At 43.9% G+C, this 14,082-nt stretch overlaps 1 protein-coding gene across 1 annotated transcript in view; it reads right to left on the reverse strand.

Annotated features, from left to right (window-relative positions):
• PYGL (glycogen phosphorylase L) overlaps positions 1-14,082 on the reverse strand; it is a 38,948-nt gene that overhangs the window by 2,874 nt on the left and 21,992 nt on the right. The window contains exons 6-19 of the mRNA XM_036306608.1: positions 13,317-13,428; positions 12,804-12,886; positions 7,883-8,026; positions 7,567-7,659; positions 6,249-6,395; positions 5,505-5,668; positions 4,936-5,050; positions 4,268-4,369; positions 3,999-4,146; positions 3,826-3,884; positions 3,579-3,720; positions 1,748-1,955; positions 527-661; positions 21-87 (exon numbers count right to left, since the gene is read on the reverse strand). Coding sequence (XP_036162501.1) covers positions 21-87; positions 527-661; positions 1,748-1,955; positions 3,579-3,720; positions 3,826-3,884; positions 3,999-4,146; positions 4,268-4,369; positions 4,936-5,050; positions 5,505-5,668; positions 6,249-6,395; positions 7,567-7,659; positions 7,883-8,026; positions 12,804-12,886; positions 13,317-13,428 — 1,719 coding nt within the window. The remainder of the gene's footprint in view (positions 1-20; positions 88-526; positions 662-1,747; positions 1,956-3,578; positions 3,721-3,825; positions 3,885-3,998; positions 4,147-4,267; positions 4,370-4,935; positions 5,051-5,504; positions 5,669-6,248; positions 6,396-7,566; positions 7,660-7,882; positions 8,027-12,803; positions 12,887-13,316; positions 13,429-14,082) is intronic.

The raw sequence follows: 14,082 nt of genomic DNA on the forward strand, positions 1-14,082 counted from the left end.
CGTCTCAGCTGTGTACTCACCATGTACAGCTGGCTGACTTTTTCTTGACACTTGACATATGCTTCATAGTCTGCAAACACTTTAAACCTGTGTTGTTGTTTTTTGTGTGATTGGGAGGAAAAATCAAAACAACAAAAAGCTTCATTAATAGATGTGTTAAGATTCCATTTAAAATTCTCTTTTGTTTCATGGCCGCTTTACCGAACTCACATTTCCATTCACAAGAACTTTAAACAGCCCTCAGCCTTTCTACGGACCTCCCCACAGGGAAAAATGTCATCATACAGATGCATCTGAAAGCTGTGTCCACCAGTGGAAGGAGAAAAAGAACACCAGGTTTGTGGGTCTTATCCTTAAAGCTTCCTAGCATTGCCAGTGGAGAATCTTTAATTTTTCTTTCCAAGCCTAGGTTAGCTTGTCAGATCACAGATCTATGCTAATCTACATAGTTGGGTTATAGTTGATTTATGATGTTCTTGCTCCCTTGTCATGGCTGAAATAACACCACCTTCTTGGGGGCACTCACCTGTCATGATAAAATAGCATGTTGATTACATCTTTGAAGAGGTCAGGCTGCTTGGGAGAATAGAAGCCATTGTTAATTTGATCAATGGCCAGCTTCAGCTCTGGAAGTGCCTCGTAATATTCTTTTGCGTTGTATCTGTGGGGTGGGGGTGAGGTAAGAAGAAAGTTCTGTTAGTGTTTGTGATTAGCAATACACTAGACACCACATTAGCTGTGAAAAATGCATTCAGAAATACTAAATTTTATAAACTCATTATAAAGTTCAATATGGGTATCAATAATATTTGACTAGATTCCGACATTTCTCCCTCCCCCCTCCACACTTAACGTTGATTAGTTCCTTGTAAATGAAGACACTGACAGATTTTAAAAAAAATTCTAGTCCCAGAGCAATAGTCTAGTCTAGAAGACAGTAAGGTTCATTTCAAAGCAGACTTTATGGCTCTAAACAAGCATCATGTTAAGTTAACCAGCTGCTTTTGGACCCACAGATCCTCAGATTTGTTGCTACTAAGTTAAAATTTACTTCCCAGGGTCAGGAAGTATACCCGACAACCCCCAAATGCTGTGATCCCTGTCGTTCCTTTGGGCAGCACTTTTTATTTTTTTATCCAGGTTAATAAACCTGGTGAATAAATCTATCCATATTCTAAGAGAAACTATTCCTGGGTGCTTCTGTACACCCTTACCTACCCTCTCCTACATTTTAGTCCATCTGTTTGCAGTCTTAAAGGAGCAATCTTAAATCATAGGCAAAAACTGGTTCATCTTTTGATCAAGTTAAAAATCACAGGATGCAGAGAAGTGACCAGCTCATCAGGCCCGCTCTGCAATGGCTGATACTGAAGAGCAACAACCCTATGCACCTGGGCCCAAGGTCCTTTAACTTTAACTTGCTGGAGTTCATTAAACCAGTGGTTCTCAACCTTGGCTGCACATTAGAATCACCTGGGTATCTTTTTAAAATCCTGATTTCTGGGCCTCATCCTCTGGACATTCTGTTTCTTTGTTACTAATGATGAGGCCCAGAAATCAGGATTTTAAAAAGATACCCAGGTGATTCTAATGTGCAGCTAAGGTTGAGAACCACTGCATTAGACTAATCCATGGCCAGGAGGCTCCTCTGACTCTTGGGAGATGTCTGCTGCCACATTTCCTGTGGCTCAGCCTGAGTGGGATACCTGGGTGGGCAGGCACCCTCGTGGAAGAGCTGTTCTCTCACCCTTTCTTATCCAAAGCAGCTACATCGTCTATCCTCATGCCAAAGATGAACAGGTTCTCTTCCCCGGCTTCCTCTGCCATTTCCACGTTGGCCCCATCCATGGTCCCGATGGTCAGGGCCCCATTCAGCATGAACTTCATATTGCCTGTCCCTGAGGCTTCAGTGCCTGCGGTGGAAATCTGCTCCGACAGATCTGTGGCTGGGATGACTGCAAGACAGGCATGTTAAAATGAGTGATTATGACTCTAGATCTGCTTCTATTTCATCTAAGAATTTATGTAGCTGGCCTGCTTTGATCACTAAAGTAGTACATGTCATCAAGATAAACATTCAAATGGTGAAGGACAGATCTCACTCTTCCCCAGGGCTCAGACAACCACTTTTGTCTTTTTTTTTTAATTGATTTCTGAGAGGAAAGGGGAGGGAGGGAGACAGAAACATCAATGATGAGAGAGAATCATTGATCGGCTGTCTCCTGCACACCCCACACTGGGGACAGAGCCTGCAATCCGGGCATATGCCCTGAACGGGAATCAAACTGTAACCTCCTGGTTCATAGGGATGCGAGAGTCACCAGCTGGGCCACTTTTGTCCATTTTTGATGTGCTATCTTGGTGGTTATGGCCACAGTGCTAAATATATGCTTATCCTACTCTTCCTTGGTCCATAAACTTCAAACAGCATTTACTGACTCTCTGCTATGAAAGTTGACCCATTTCTCTTCTCCCTTCCAAATTTTGTCATGGTTTTATTTTTATTTCTTCTTCTTTACAATTTTAATATATTGGAACTTTTCTTTCTAGATCCTTAAAATTCAGAGTCTCTCCTGACCCTTCTTTTGCAATCCGAGGAAACAGGATTGTTTGTATTCCTTCCACTTCTCCTCACCCTTCTTCAACTTTCACTGCAAGGAAATGAGCCACATGCAACTGAGGTGTGTCTAGGGCCAGACACCAAGCCTCCGAGCTTTCATCCTGATTTACATAAATTAGTGCAGCCTGCAGTCCTGCCCCCTTCTCTACAAAGGTCAGGACTGACTCTCTGCTTTAGTTTCAGAGCTTATTTGTGGATTAGGTATATGTTCATTTGCATCCCTAGGAACCTGGCTCCTTTTCCTTTGTGCAGACAGTTCTTAAACAGTAACAGCAGAGGACCCACAAACACCTCAAAAAGAGAAAGATCCCTTTTCAATGCAGGAAACAGGTCAATACACAGTTGGCATTTGAATGTGGATGGCGCTTTGTATGTGATGCAAATAGCAAAGGTCCCAGTGGTAGAGAAAGGGATGTTGGCTTCTAGCCAGTCTGATTGTCCCCACATGGAAACTCAACGCTTGATCTCTGAGGGCCCATCTGAGGCACAGCTAAGCCTCGTGCTCTGGCAGCCTGACGTCTGTCCTCATTCCCTGTTGCCACATGAACAAACGAAGTGACCAGAGGATTATCTGGGGGCTGGGGAGTTGGTATCCTATTGCAAAACTGGGGCTGGGAACTGAAGATCTCTTTCTTTTGTAGAGCACAGTCTGCACTTTATCAAAACCTCAGGGCTGCTTCCTCTAGCCCCCAGCTCTGACTAGCTGGGAGGAAAATGCACTTGCAAATGTATACCGTGATAGTGTGACATGTACACTGTGATATTGACTCTGGGGACAGCAATCTCATTGTCAGTTGGGTCATCTTAAAAGCTCTTAGCTTAGGCTCTTACTCTGCCCGGTGACACCTTCTATCCCCAGCTCCTGGCTCCCTGAGCTCAGCTGCCCCATTTTTCCATATCTTGTCATCTCTTCCTAGCATTTGCCCTGGCCTCACATGGTTTGCAATGAGGGCACTACCTTTTTCAGCAAGAGACACTCTGTAGTTCTCCAAGAAGATGACTTTCAACTTGTTTCCAACCATGGGGTCATTGTTCACCACATCTGCCACGGAAGTGATGAGCTTTATGATCATTTTGGCCATGTGGTATCCCGGGGCAGCCTTGGGGAAGAATGTGGAACACACTGACAGAATGCAGCCACGAGGAAGTGGAGAAATGGCAAGAGATTAGCGCCCCCACGTCCCCAGTGAACAAAATCAACTTACTTTGCCACCAATTATAACTGTTCTGGGCACGAACAACTTCTTAGGGTCTTTCTTAATGCCTGAAAAAGATGGAGAAGTGGATGGAGCACGGGATGGATGATGGCCGGGTGGCGAGGCCCGCGCAGGGTGCTGCTTCCGCCCCGGGGCACCTGGTGGCTACTGGGCCGACTCACGGTTGTACATGGTGATTACGTGCAGGCAGTTCAGGAGCTGCCGCTTGTACTCGTGGATCCTCTTCACGTGCACGTCAAACATGGAGGCTGGGTTGATCTTCACTTTGTACTCCTTCTCCAGGAACTGGGAAAACTTCAGCTTGTTCTCCTGTTGAGACAGTGCCCGGGCAGGAGGAGTCCTTTAATGGGGAAGCATCAGGTCCCTCTTTAAAAACTGGATCATAAGCCCGCAAAGCACGTGCCGGGCAGGAGCCCACACCGCGTCTCACCTGCTTCACGTTGGAAATCTCGCGGAGGAAGACGTCGTCCCCCAGGAAGCCATGCAGCTTCGTCAGCTGGCTCAGGTCTTTCACGTAGTCTTCCCCGATTTTCTTTCAGTTTAAAGGAAGAGGCGGCTTTAATCAGGGTTGGCAATCAGGCCCAAGTGAGCAGCTAATGTCCCTGTGGTGCGTGCTCACTCAGCTACCACGGGACAGCTCACCTACCACACAAGACGCAGAAGAGGCTAGGACTGCTGTGTGGGAAGGACACTTGGCAGGAATCTTAAATGTCGTCTCAGGGGTATTGCGTTAAAAACTGGGAATCTACCTGAAGAGGCTGGCAAAGGACCCAGGTTCCACTAGTTATTTATATGGCCTTGGTTATCCTCTTTTACTAAATAGCGTTACCAACTTCCATCTGTGTGTCCTATGAATACTGTTAGCCAGGACCAGGTACAGAATGGGTCGGGGCCCTTGATCAAAATTGAGACTTTCAAGGTGACGGCAGCAGAGAATGAAGTCAAGCACAGAGCCTCATGGGACTGCACAGGCCACCTGCTGATGAAGCCGGCCCTGCTACAGACTGTATTTGCAAATTGTAAGTGCACTCATGCCTCTTGCATTCCAGTCGGATCTCCCTCCCTCTCTCCCTCTCCCTCTCAGCACTTCCCAGTTACCTCTGCAATTAACTCTGCAAGCCCCGGGTTGCAGAGTAAGAGCCAGCGCCTTGGAGTGATCCCATTGGTTTTATTCTGAAACTTGTCTGGTTCTAGCTCACTGAAGTCCTTGAATCTGGGGACAGAAGAGACACGCCACTGAGTCTGGCTGGAACAGCAGGTTCCTGCATGCAGGCTGAAGTTCAGAGTTATATTCAAAGAGTCCCGTGCTGGCTGAGAAAGATTAAATAAAGGTGGAGGGAGGAGCTAAGAGCACCTATGGGTGTCATTCTAAATAGAAATCCATTTGCGATTCAAAATAATTACAAGGAAAATTCCAAATCTAATCACCTCCGTATGATTTTCTGGCACCAACATTTAACCAGACTTTTCAACAGAATAATTTTAGTTTTGGTCTCCTATATCTAGAATTAGGATGGTTCATAGAGGAAGGACCTTTTCTCACGAAAAAAATACTTTAAAACATTTTGTCAGGGTCGTTCCTCCTCTCCAAAGCAACACTGAGTTTACTCGCACTGTTCCATTCATGGAGCAGCGTCAGACCCACCACCCTGGGACTGGAAGCTCACACTTGGGTCTTCACGATGTCTGAGTGGATTTTAGCCACGCCATTCACAGCATGGGAGCCCACAATGCAGAGGTGGGCCATGTTGATCCTCTTGCCTCCTTCCTCTTCGATCAGGGACATCCTTCTCAGACGGTCAACATCTTTAGGAAACAAGGCTGCGATTTTCTAGCCAAAGGAAGAGAAAGGCCTCACTGGTCACTCAGGTTTAAAGCAACGTTGGGATAATGTTGTTCACTTTCCAACCAAAATTTTTGACGGAGTGAATATAAAACCTCACTCCCACAGAGAGGGGCTGGTTAGCCTTCGGGAGATGCCATCCCTGTATTTTAGTACTTTCAAAAAGATGTCTTTAACAGAGTCCCACCCAGACTTGGATACTTAAAATATATATATATTTTTTATTGATTTCAGAGAGGAAGGGAAAGGGAGAGAGAGATAGAAACATCAATGATGAGAGAGAATCATTGATTGGCCGCCTCCTGCACACCCCTCACTGGGGATCCAGCCCACAGCCTGGGCATGTGCCCTTGACCAGAATCGAACCAGGACCCTTCAGTCCGCAGGCCAACCCTCTATCCACTGAGCCAAACCAGTTAGGGCTTGGATACTTTTGATGCATCAATGATTGAAAGACATCAATCATTGGTCTTTCAATCTTTAGGTCTGAAGTTTGGAAAGAGGGAACACTGTAGCCACCCCAAACCTCTCAAGATCTCATTGTCATGACACTCTCAGAATGACTTACATCTAAATGCTTCTGATTTATCTCATAAATGATTTGCAAGTGTCGAGGAAGCAGCTTCTCCACCAGCTCTACAGGCCAGCGCTCCAGGGCTTCTGGGAGCACGGTGTGGTTGGTGTACGCGAAGGTCTTCCGGGTGATCTCCCACGCCTGCGGGAAAGGGAGGGCTGAGCGGCTTTCCTCTGCCAGGAAGGCTGCCCTGCCTGTCACACCCCTTCACACAGCAAACATTTCCTCAATCCCCGCCCATTTATAACAGGGCAATTCATTTGCAAGAGGACAATTCCATCTGCTTGTACACAGTTACACACTCTTGATTCCACTCGATTCCTGAATGGTCCAGAGAGTGGGAATATGTTTTTGGGGTACCAAAGGGCAGCTAGTTCTAAAATGCACTGATAAAACATAAGACGGCATGTTAATAAATCTTCTCTATTATTCGACTGTGTCTTTAATTATTCATTTTTAAAAACATTGATTAAAAAAATATATGTATTTTTATTGATTTCAGAGAGGAAGAGAGAGGGAGAGAGAGATAGAAACATCAATGATGAGAATCATCAATCGACTGCCTCCTGCACACCCCCTCCTGGGGATTGAGCCGCAACCCAGGCCTTGACCACAATGGAACCCGGGACCCTTCGGTCCACAGGCCAACACTCTATCCACTGAGCCAAACCAACTAGGGCTGTCTTTATTTATCAAATAAACAACATTTGAAGAATAAAAACTTAAGTAATATTGTGAGACGGTATAAAGTATGTTTAAAATACTGACTTCCAAAGCAACGGGACACTTTCAATGAGCTGTATCCTGGGGTTAGAGAGCTTAATCTAAAACCCTTTTAGACACAAAAACGGTAAGTTCCATTAGGAATGTACTTGTTCATTTCTTAGTCTAACTCCCTGTGAAGTAGTAAAGATGGAGATGTGTCAGCACCAGAGTGAGGTTTACCTCTAACTAGTGACGTCAGCAACCATAACTTATTTTATTTTTTTTTAAAAATATATTTTACTGATTTTTTACAGAGAGGAAGGGAGAGAGATAGAGAGTCAGAAACATCGATGAGAGAGAAACATCGACCAGCCGCCTCCTGCACATCCCCCACCGGGGATGTGCCCACAACCCAGGTACATGCCCTTGACCGGAATCGAACCTGGGACCTTTCAGTCCGCAGGCCGACGCTCTATCCACTGAGCCAAACCGGTTTCGGCAACCATAACTTATTTAAAAAAAAAATCACAAAAGGAGCTTTTTGCAAAATCTCCCAACCACAGATATTTTGATTAAGTGAAGGGAAAAGAAGCCAAATTATCCAGACCTTGGACCAGGGCAATTTTTCAATATCCACAAAAATCCTCATCAGCTCAGGGATGGCGAGTGCAGGGTGAGTGTCATTCAGCTGGATCGCAACCTGTGTGGAGGAAGACATCAAGGTGAAGGCGACGGTGGCCCAGGTCTGGCTTCCTTGACCTCATCCCTGCTGGGCAAAGGCCAAATGATATGCCAACCTTCCCTGGAATGCTTTAGCATGCATTACCTACTCAACTGATTTAGCACTGAAACAGAGGAGTAAATTGATAGGAAATCCTCGTCCCCTCAGTTGTCCCCCCTGGGTTCACGGACTGAATACTTGCCTGGTCTGGAAAGGCATCAAACGCAGTTCCGGCACGATCCTCGGAGCCAAACTTGGAGGCTTTGAAGCGTCGGATGACATCTTGCAAGGTGGCGGCCACCACAAAGTACTCCTGCTTCAATCTGAGCTCCTTCCCTTCAAAAAACTTCAAGCCAGAGAGAAGAATGAGTGGCTCACAGTGTTAGGTGTGGCCAAACCTTGATTGGTGTGTCTGCCCAGAGAACTTCAAGGCTAAAGCCCACTGGACATCGGGTGGAAGATGGCTGGTAGGACACCAAGCACTAGCCTTTGCTCTTTCCTGAAACTCCATTGAAATGACAGTAAGAGAATGTTTAAAAGGCTGCTGATAAAGAATGATGGGAATGGGAGAGGAGACAACAGCAACAACTTTTTAGAAGCTGAAAACGGGTGAGCGATAACTGAGCCAGTAGACCTAGGATGGGTGAATCCTGACTGGGTATCGGAAAAGAGCCAAAAAGCAACTCGATTAATACACCACAGCCCCCAAAGGCGCAGGAAACAACAGCACTGGGTCTCCTTAGGAAGTAGGGGTGAAAATGCGGTAAAAGGTTAGTTGAGAGCCTGTCTAAGAAGCAGTAGCTCAGACCTCATCCCAGTTCCCTCAGCTGAGCAGTTTCCTTCCTCAACCGAAGCAGAAGCTGTTGGTGTTTCTGTAGAGATGGTCAAACAGGGTCTCTGGACTGGTGGGCAGCAGGCATAGGTGAAGGTGGGTACCACCCCCTACTGAAAATGCGAAGAAGGGGGTCACAGGAAAGTTTATGTACTGAATGTTGAGATGCTCAGTGCTCTCCTCTCAACCAAATTTCAGAACACAGGCAGTCAATGTTAGTTCTACCAGGAAAGTCTTCTCTAGGGAATCTGACCAGCCAAGAGGAAGTACAGACACTGACAGGAGGTGCTCCCCAGGAAATGGCCCTACCAGATGACAGTAGAGTGGAACCCAAATAGACCAACCCCACCCAAGTGTACAGAGCTACCCCAAAGCTTGTGGGTACCCTTCCCTTAAACTTTAATGGGCAACTAAGAATCATTAGATATCTAAGAAAATTTTGTAAAAGAATGCTAGAGGTCAAAATAAACAAGCAAAAGCAAACTCAGAGGACACAGAGATTAGAAAAAGGAATATTAAAAGAATACTATCAATATCCTCAGATTAGAAAAGATAGTGTATTCAAGAAAATATCTAGAGAAAAAAAAGATTACTCAGAAATTAAAACATGATAGTCAAAATAAAAAAAAACCCACAATAAAAGGATCGGAAGAGAGTTGTGATCACCCATAAAATGGAGCAAGAAGCCAAAGAAATGATAAATAGAAGAAAAAAGGTAAGAAAACTACAGAACTAGTTGAGAATGTTCAATAGTTCTAGACCATTTCTCAGAGAACTGCAGTGCTGAGTTCCCAGACTAAAAGGGTAACCAGGCTCCATGGGTGAAAACAGACTCACACCAAGCAACCCTCCCCAGATCTAGTACAGTTGGAAATAGGTGATTGAGGAAAGGAGAGGTTGAGAGAAGGCAGAGTAGGGTAATATATGTATTACCCTACTACAGGCTTCAAAGGGAAAAAGAGCACAATTCAAACAAAAGATCAAGAACCAGAATTGCATCAACTGTCATTTCAAAATTAAAGAAAAAAGAATCAGAATTGCACTGTACTTCCCAGCAATACCGAAAACTTGAAGACAGCATCAACAAAAAAATGTGTTCTACATCCAGGCAAGCTATCGATGTGAGGGCAGAAGAAGACACTCTCCGATATTCAAGGTCTCAAAAAAATTTGACCTTACATCCATTCTTTCCCAGGAAGCCCTTGGAGCATATGTACTACCAAAACAAGGTAGAAACAAACAAAGAAAAAGAAATACATGAACACAAATGACCCCAGAAACTCAGTGAGCACAGGATGCCTCAGAATAACAGGGAAAGAAGACCCTGAGATGACAGGGAAGCCGTCAACCGGGAGAGATCCAGAGGAGGCTTTTCAAAAAGACCGAGTTAACAGAATGCCTCCTGTGTCTGAATGTATCCAGAGGACATGTCTGCAACTGAGGGACAGTGAAGGATAAAATAAGGAAAAGTACTCAGAAACCCAAGCAAACAAACAATGACTATCAACTCCAAGAAAAACAAAAACATTTTAAGGGAAGAAAAAATAATCATTATATGCACACATAGGCATAGATAGATCAGCATCCTGAAGCCTTTGTATGGTCATAATAATTTAAACACTGATTAAGGAGCCAGTGAAAATTACTATGTAATTATGTGGAGAGAACAGGGGTAGGAAATATGTGTGTGTGTGGTGAGGTAGGAGTGTATGGGAGGGAGTGAGCTATATTCTCATGTTCAATTTCACAATTGTGAAATGGGCAAACCAAGAAGAAACAGCTTGTTATTAGAAACTAGAGAGGGGCCCAGTGCACGAAATTTGTGCACTCGGGAGGGTCCCTCAGCCCGGCCTGCGCCCTCTCACAGTCCTGGAGCCATCAGTCGGACATCCTTAGCACTGCTGTGGAGGTGGGAGAGGCTCCTGCCACCACCGCTGCGATCACCAGCTGTGAGCCCAGCTCAGGGCTTCTGGCTGAGCGGCACTCCCCCTGTGGGAGCGCACTGACCACCAGGGGGCAGCTCCTGCATTGAGAATCTGCCCCCTGGTGGTCAGTGCGCATCATAGCAACTGGTCATTCCGCCTTTTGGTTGATTTGCATATTGGCCTTTTATTATATAGGATATGGAGGTAAGAATCCAGGAAGGTAATTAGAAGCAAGGGATGTAGTTGCGTCTGGGAAGTGGGAAATGGAAGACTATGTTTTTATATAGGCCTCACAGAATGTTTTTCTCTTTAAACTATGTGCATGTGTAACTTTGATAAAAATTTAAAAACCAAATTAAAAATTAAAAGTTATTAATAGGAAACTGAATTGATATTACCAATAAGAATTTATAGGTGGATTTGGAATTTAAAAAAAATTCTTTTAGTACTCTTTTATATTGCTAACATTTTATTTTCTAGTGGCATGTATCATGGTAAAAATTATAATGAGATCATTCTTCTTTTTTAAAAAAAAGCATTATAAATCTATCCAAAATGAATTTAAACCTTTCTTGAGTTAGGGAATTTTTAATATCCTAGAAATAAAATGATTAGACATAATCACTGACTTCCAGAAGTTCAAATTAGTGGGGAAAGAGAGAGATGTGTAAACAAGGCTTTAAATAAAATGTGATGATTAAAAAATTAATGTTATATTTTATTATATACACAGTACTCTGGGAACCTGGGTACTCAGGTAATTTTTTTATCTGAGCCCAAAAAGATAAGCTGGATTTGTCAGATGTGCACAGGGGGCCAGAGTAATCATTACAGGCAGAGGCAGCCTGGCAAAGGCATTCAGGTGAGAAGAACAGGCAGGGAAAACTGTCCTGCACATCTGATACCTCATTGCTGGGGCAGGATCATGGAGGGTGCGTCAGAGAACTCACGGCCGTATTAATGAAGACCTTAGAGAGCACATCTAAGATTCTGTACTTCTCTTAGGTGATCAGAAGCCTTTAAAAAGCTTTAAGCAAGAAAAAAAATATCTAACTTGTTGCAGAGGGAGGACAGATTCTTGGGAAGAATCTTGTCTGGACTAGGGTATGGCCAAGTTGGGGAGAAGGAATGAGTTTTGTTCTTGTAATTACAGTACAAAAATGATGTATTACTTGTACTTAAAACAAGCATAATCTGGAGAGCTACCTTTTACTCAGTGAATTTAGTCAACTTTGCACCTCATACTTAGTATATGCTAGAAATAAAATGATTAGACATAATCACTGACTTCCAGAAGTTCAAATTAGTGGGGAAAGAGTGTCAATTGCTGCAGATGATTATTTCTAAGTAAAGTTAATTTTGGTCCTTACTGAAGACAGGAGGATGAAGTTCAAGTCCCTTCCAGTGAACCAATCAGGATAGCCCCAGGCTTGGAACGAGTCTTACTTTAATTGACCGTGAACTAGAACAACCTTTTGCTTTTGGATCGGAGATTTCTCTGAAATGTACAGAAGTCACAGTGTTTTTCCCAAAGGAAAAAAAATAACACACACCATAAAGTTCTTGAAAAGGCTGCAGCGAACTTAATCCTCCTTAGAGACTGTGGTTTAACACCAAGTGGACATCTGGCCGTAAGGATCATTTATGTCCTGGTCCCCAAATAGTTTTGTGCCATCATTTTTGAGCAGAGTACTGATTTGGTTGCTTCTGAGATGATTACTTTTTAAATAAAAATCATTATAGCTTTAAGAAAATAATTTTACCCATGTAGAAGTTAGGGCTAAGTATATTTAAACCAAATAAGGATCCATAGCAGTCATCTAAGATCCAGCTCCAAGTGTTTGCTTGCTTGTTTGTTTTTTTAGCTAAGCTGTTCTTAATGTAAAGTTAGGAAAAAGTTTAGAGAGATGAATAAATTGCATAAACAAGTGTTTGCTCCTGGGTCAGCTCCGAGGTCCATGACGCCACTTCTCCGGGGTCAGAGGGCCGGAAGAGCCTGACATTAGGGGAAGAGGCCAGGCAGGAAACCTCCAGGGACTCTGATGTGGATGAAATTTCTGTTTGGAAAGCAAGCAGTGCTTCAACTAATCTTTTATATCCAGGTCTGTTTTGAAATACATGTACAGAACTTCCAATCAGTCATGGCGTCACTGATCAAGGGCAAAATACCAATTCTGGCTTCACACACTGTACACATTTGTTTTCCTGACTTGGATGGGAAGGGGAAGTCTAGACAATTCAGATGGAGATTATTTTGCACTGAAGATGCAAAATCAATATTAAAGCCCTTTACGAAGGCTACTGAAAAGGTGCTTCCAAAATAAGCTGCTTCTGTTTTCCCCGAGAAAGCAAGCTCGATCACTCACATTATCATTGGGATAGAGGACCCGGGAGATGTTCTCGGCCAGATTTCGGTCCAGCACGGCCTGAATGTAGTCTCCAACGTTAACTGGGTGGAACAATAGTAAAATGAATAAGCAGACAAGCCAGCCACTATTATCAAAGGCCCTTGACCTCACCTGATCTTTGCTGTGTATCATGTGGGATTTCTAAAATTTCTAAAAATTCAAAAGGATTTCAATAAACCTTTACGCTGTGATCCATATGAAAGTCTAAGAAGGCCAGACTTTAAAAATCTCCTCCATACCTGCTCCTCCACAGGGCTGCTTAGTCACTGAAAAAATTCCGATCAGAAACTCAAGGCTTTCTTTCTCAAGCTCAATTTGGTTCTAACTGGCAATCATCAAAAAGAAGCCACGGTGTCCTAGGCCCCAAGATCCTTGCTTTGTGCCATCTTTCTAGAACAGAGTACTAAATTGCTTCTGAGATAAAAAAGATTAAGCACACACACACAGGAACAGAGCCCATGCTGTACTCACAGTCTTGGAGGTTAAAGTCGTTGGGCGCCCGAGCAGACCAGAGGCGCATGGTGTTGACGGTGTTATTCATATACCCAGGCACTGGGGTGTCATACGGCAGGGCCAGGACCACCTGTGGGATTAACCAAAGTAGTTGCTCACTGCTTCCCAACTGTGATGACGTAGATTGAACAATGAGCTGGGAGATGGCAACTGGAATTCTGTTCCTGGCTCTATCACTAACTAAAATTGTGTGAGGCCTAAACCAAGACAAGGGTCCTAGGGCTGGGCCAGGGGTGGGGACAGTAATTAGGGGCCATTGTGGATCCTCCTCCCATTGGAACAATCTGGAAGGCTGGACCCATCCAGACCCATGGTCCTTGGTGTCATTTCTATGTTGACTTCTCTTGGGTGTCCCTTGCCTTGATCTGAGTACAGATCTTTTATGTTTCAGATCAAGCCACTGCTCTAAGAATAAATTATGACGTGCAAACAAAGTGACAGGTATGACTCTGTACCCATTAAAAAACAGTAATCAGGAAGTTTAGTGTAGGTTATTCCATGGCCTGATTTCACATATGGTAAGAATCAACGGAATAGGAAATTTATGAAGACAGGTTACATATGATGTTTAAAATGCTATGTTAGTTTTTTCCGAGTTTCACGAAGAAGTTATTTTAGTGACCTAACAAAGCAGCTGCTAATTAGCAGAGGTAGGTCTGAGAAGTAAGCTTTGGAAAATCTAGCTCAATCTTTGTGACACTCATTGAAATAGAGAAGGACAGGG

This window comes from Myotis myotis, unplaced genomic scaffold (assembly GCF_014108235.1).
Source record: "Myotis myotis isolate mMyoMyo1 unplaced genomic scaffold, mMyoMyo1.p scaffold_m19_p_1, whole genome shotgun sequence".
NCBI classification, from domain to species: domain Eukaryota; kingdom Metazoa; phylum Chordata; class Mammalia; order Chiroptera; family Vespertilionidae; genus Myotis; species Myotis myotis.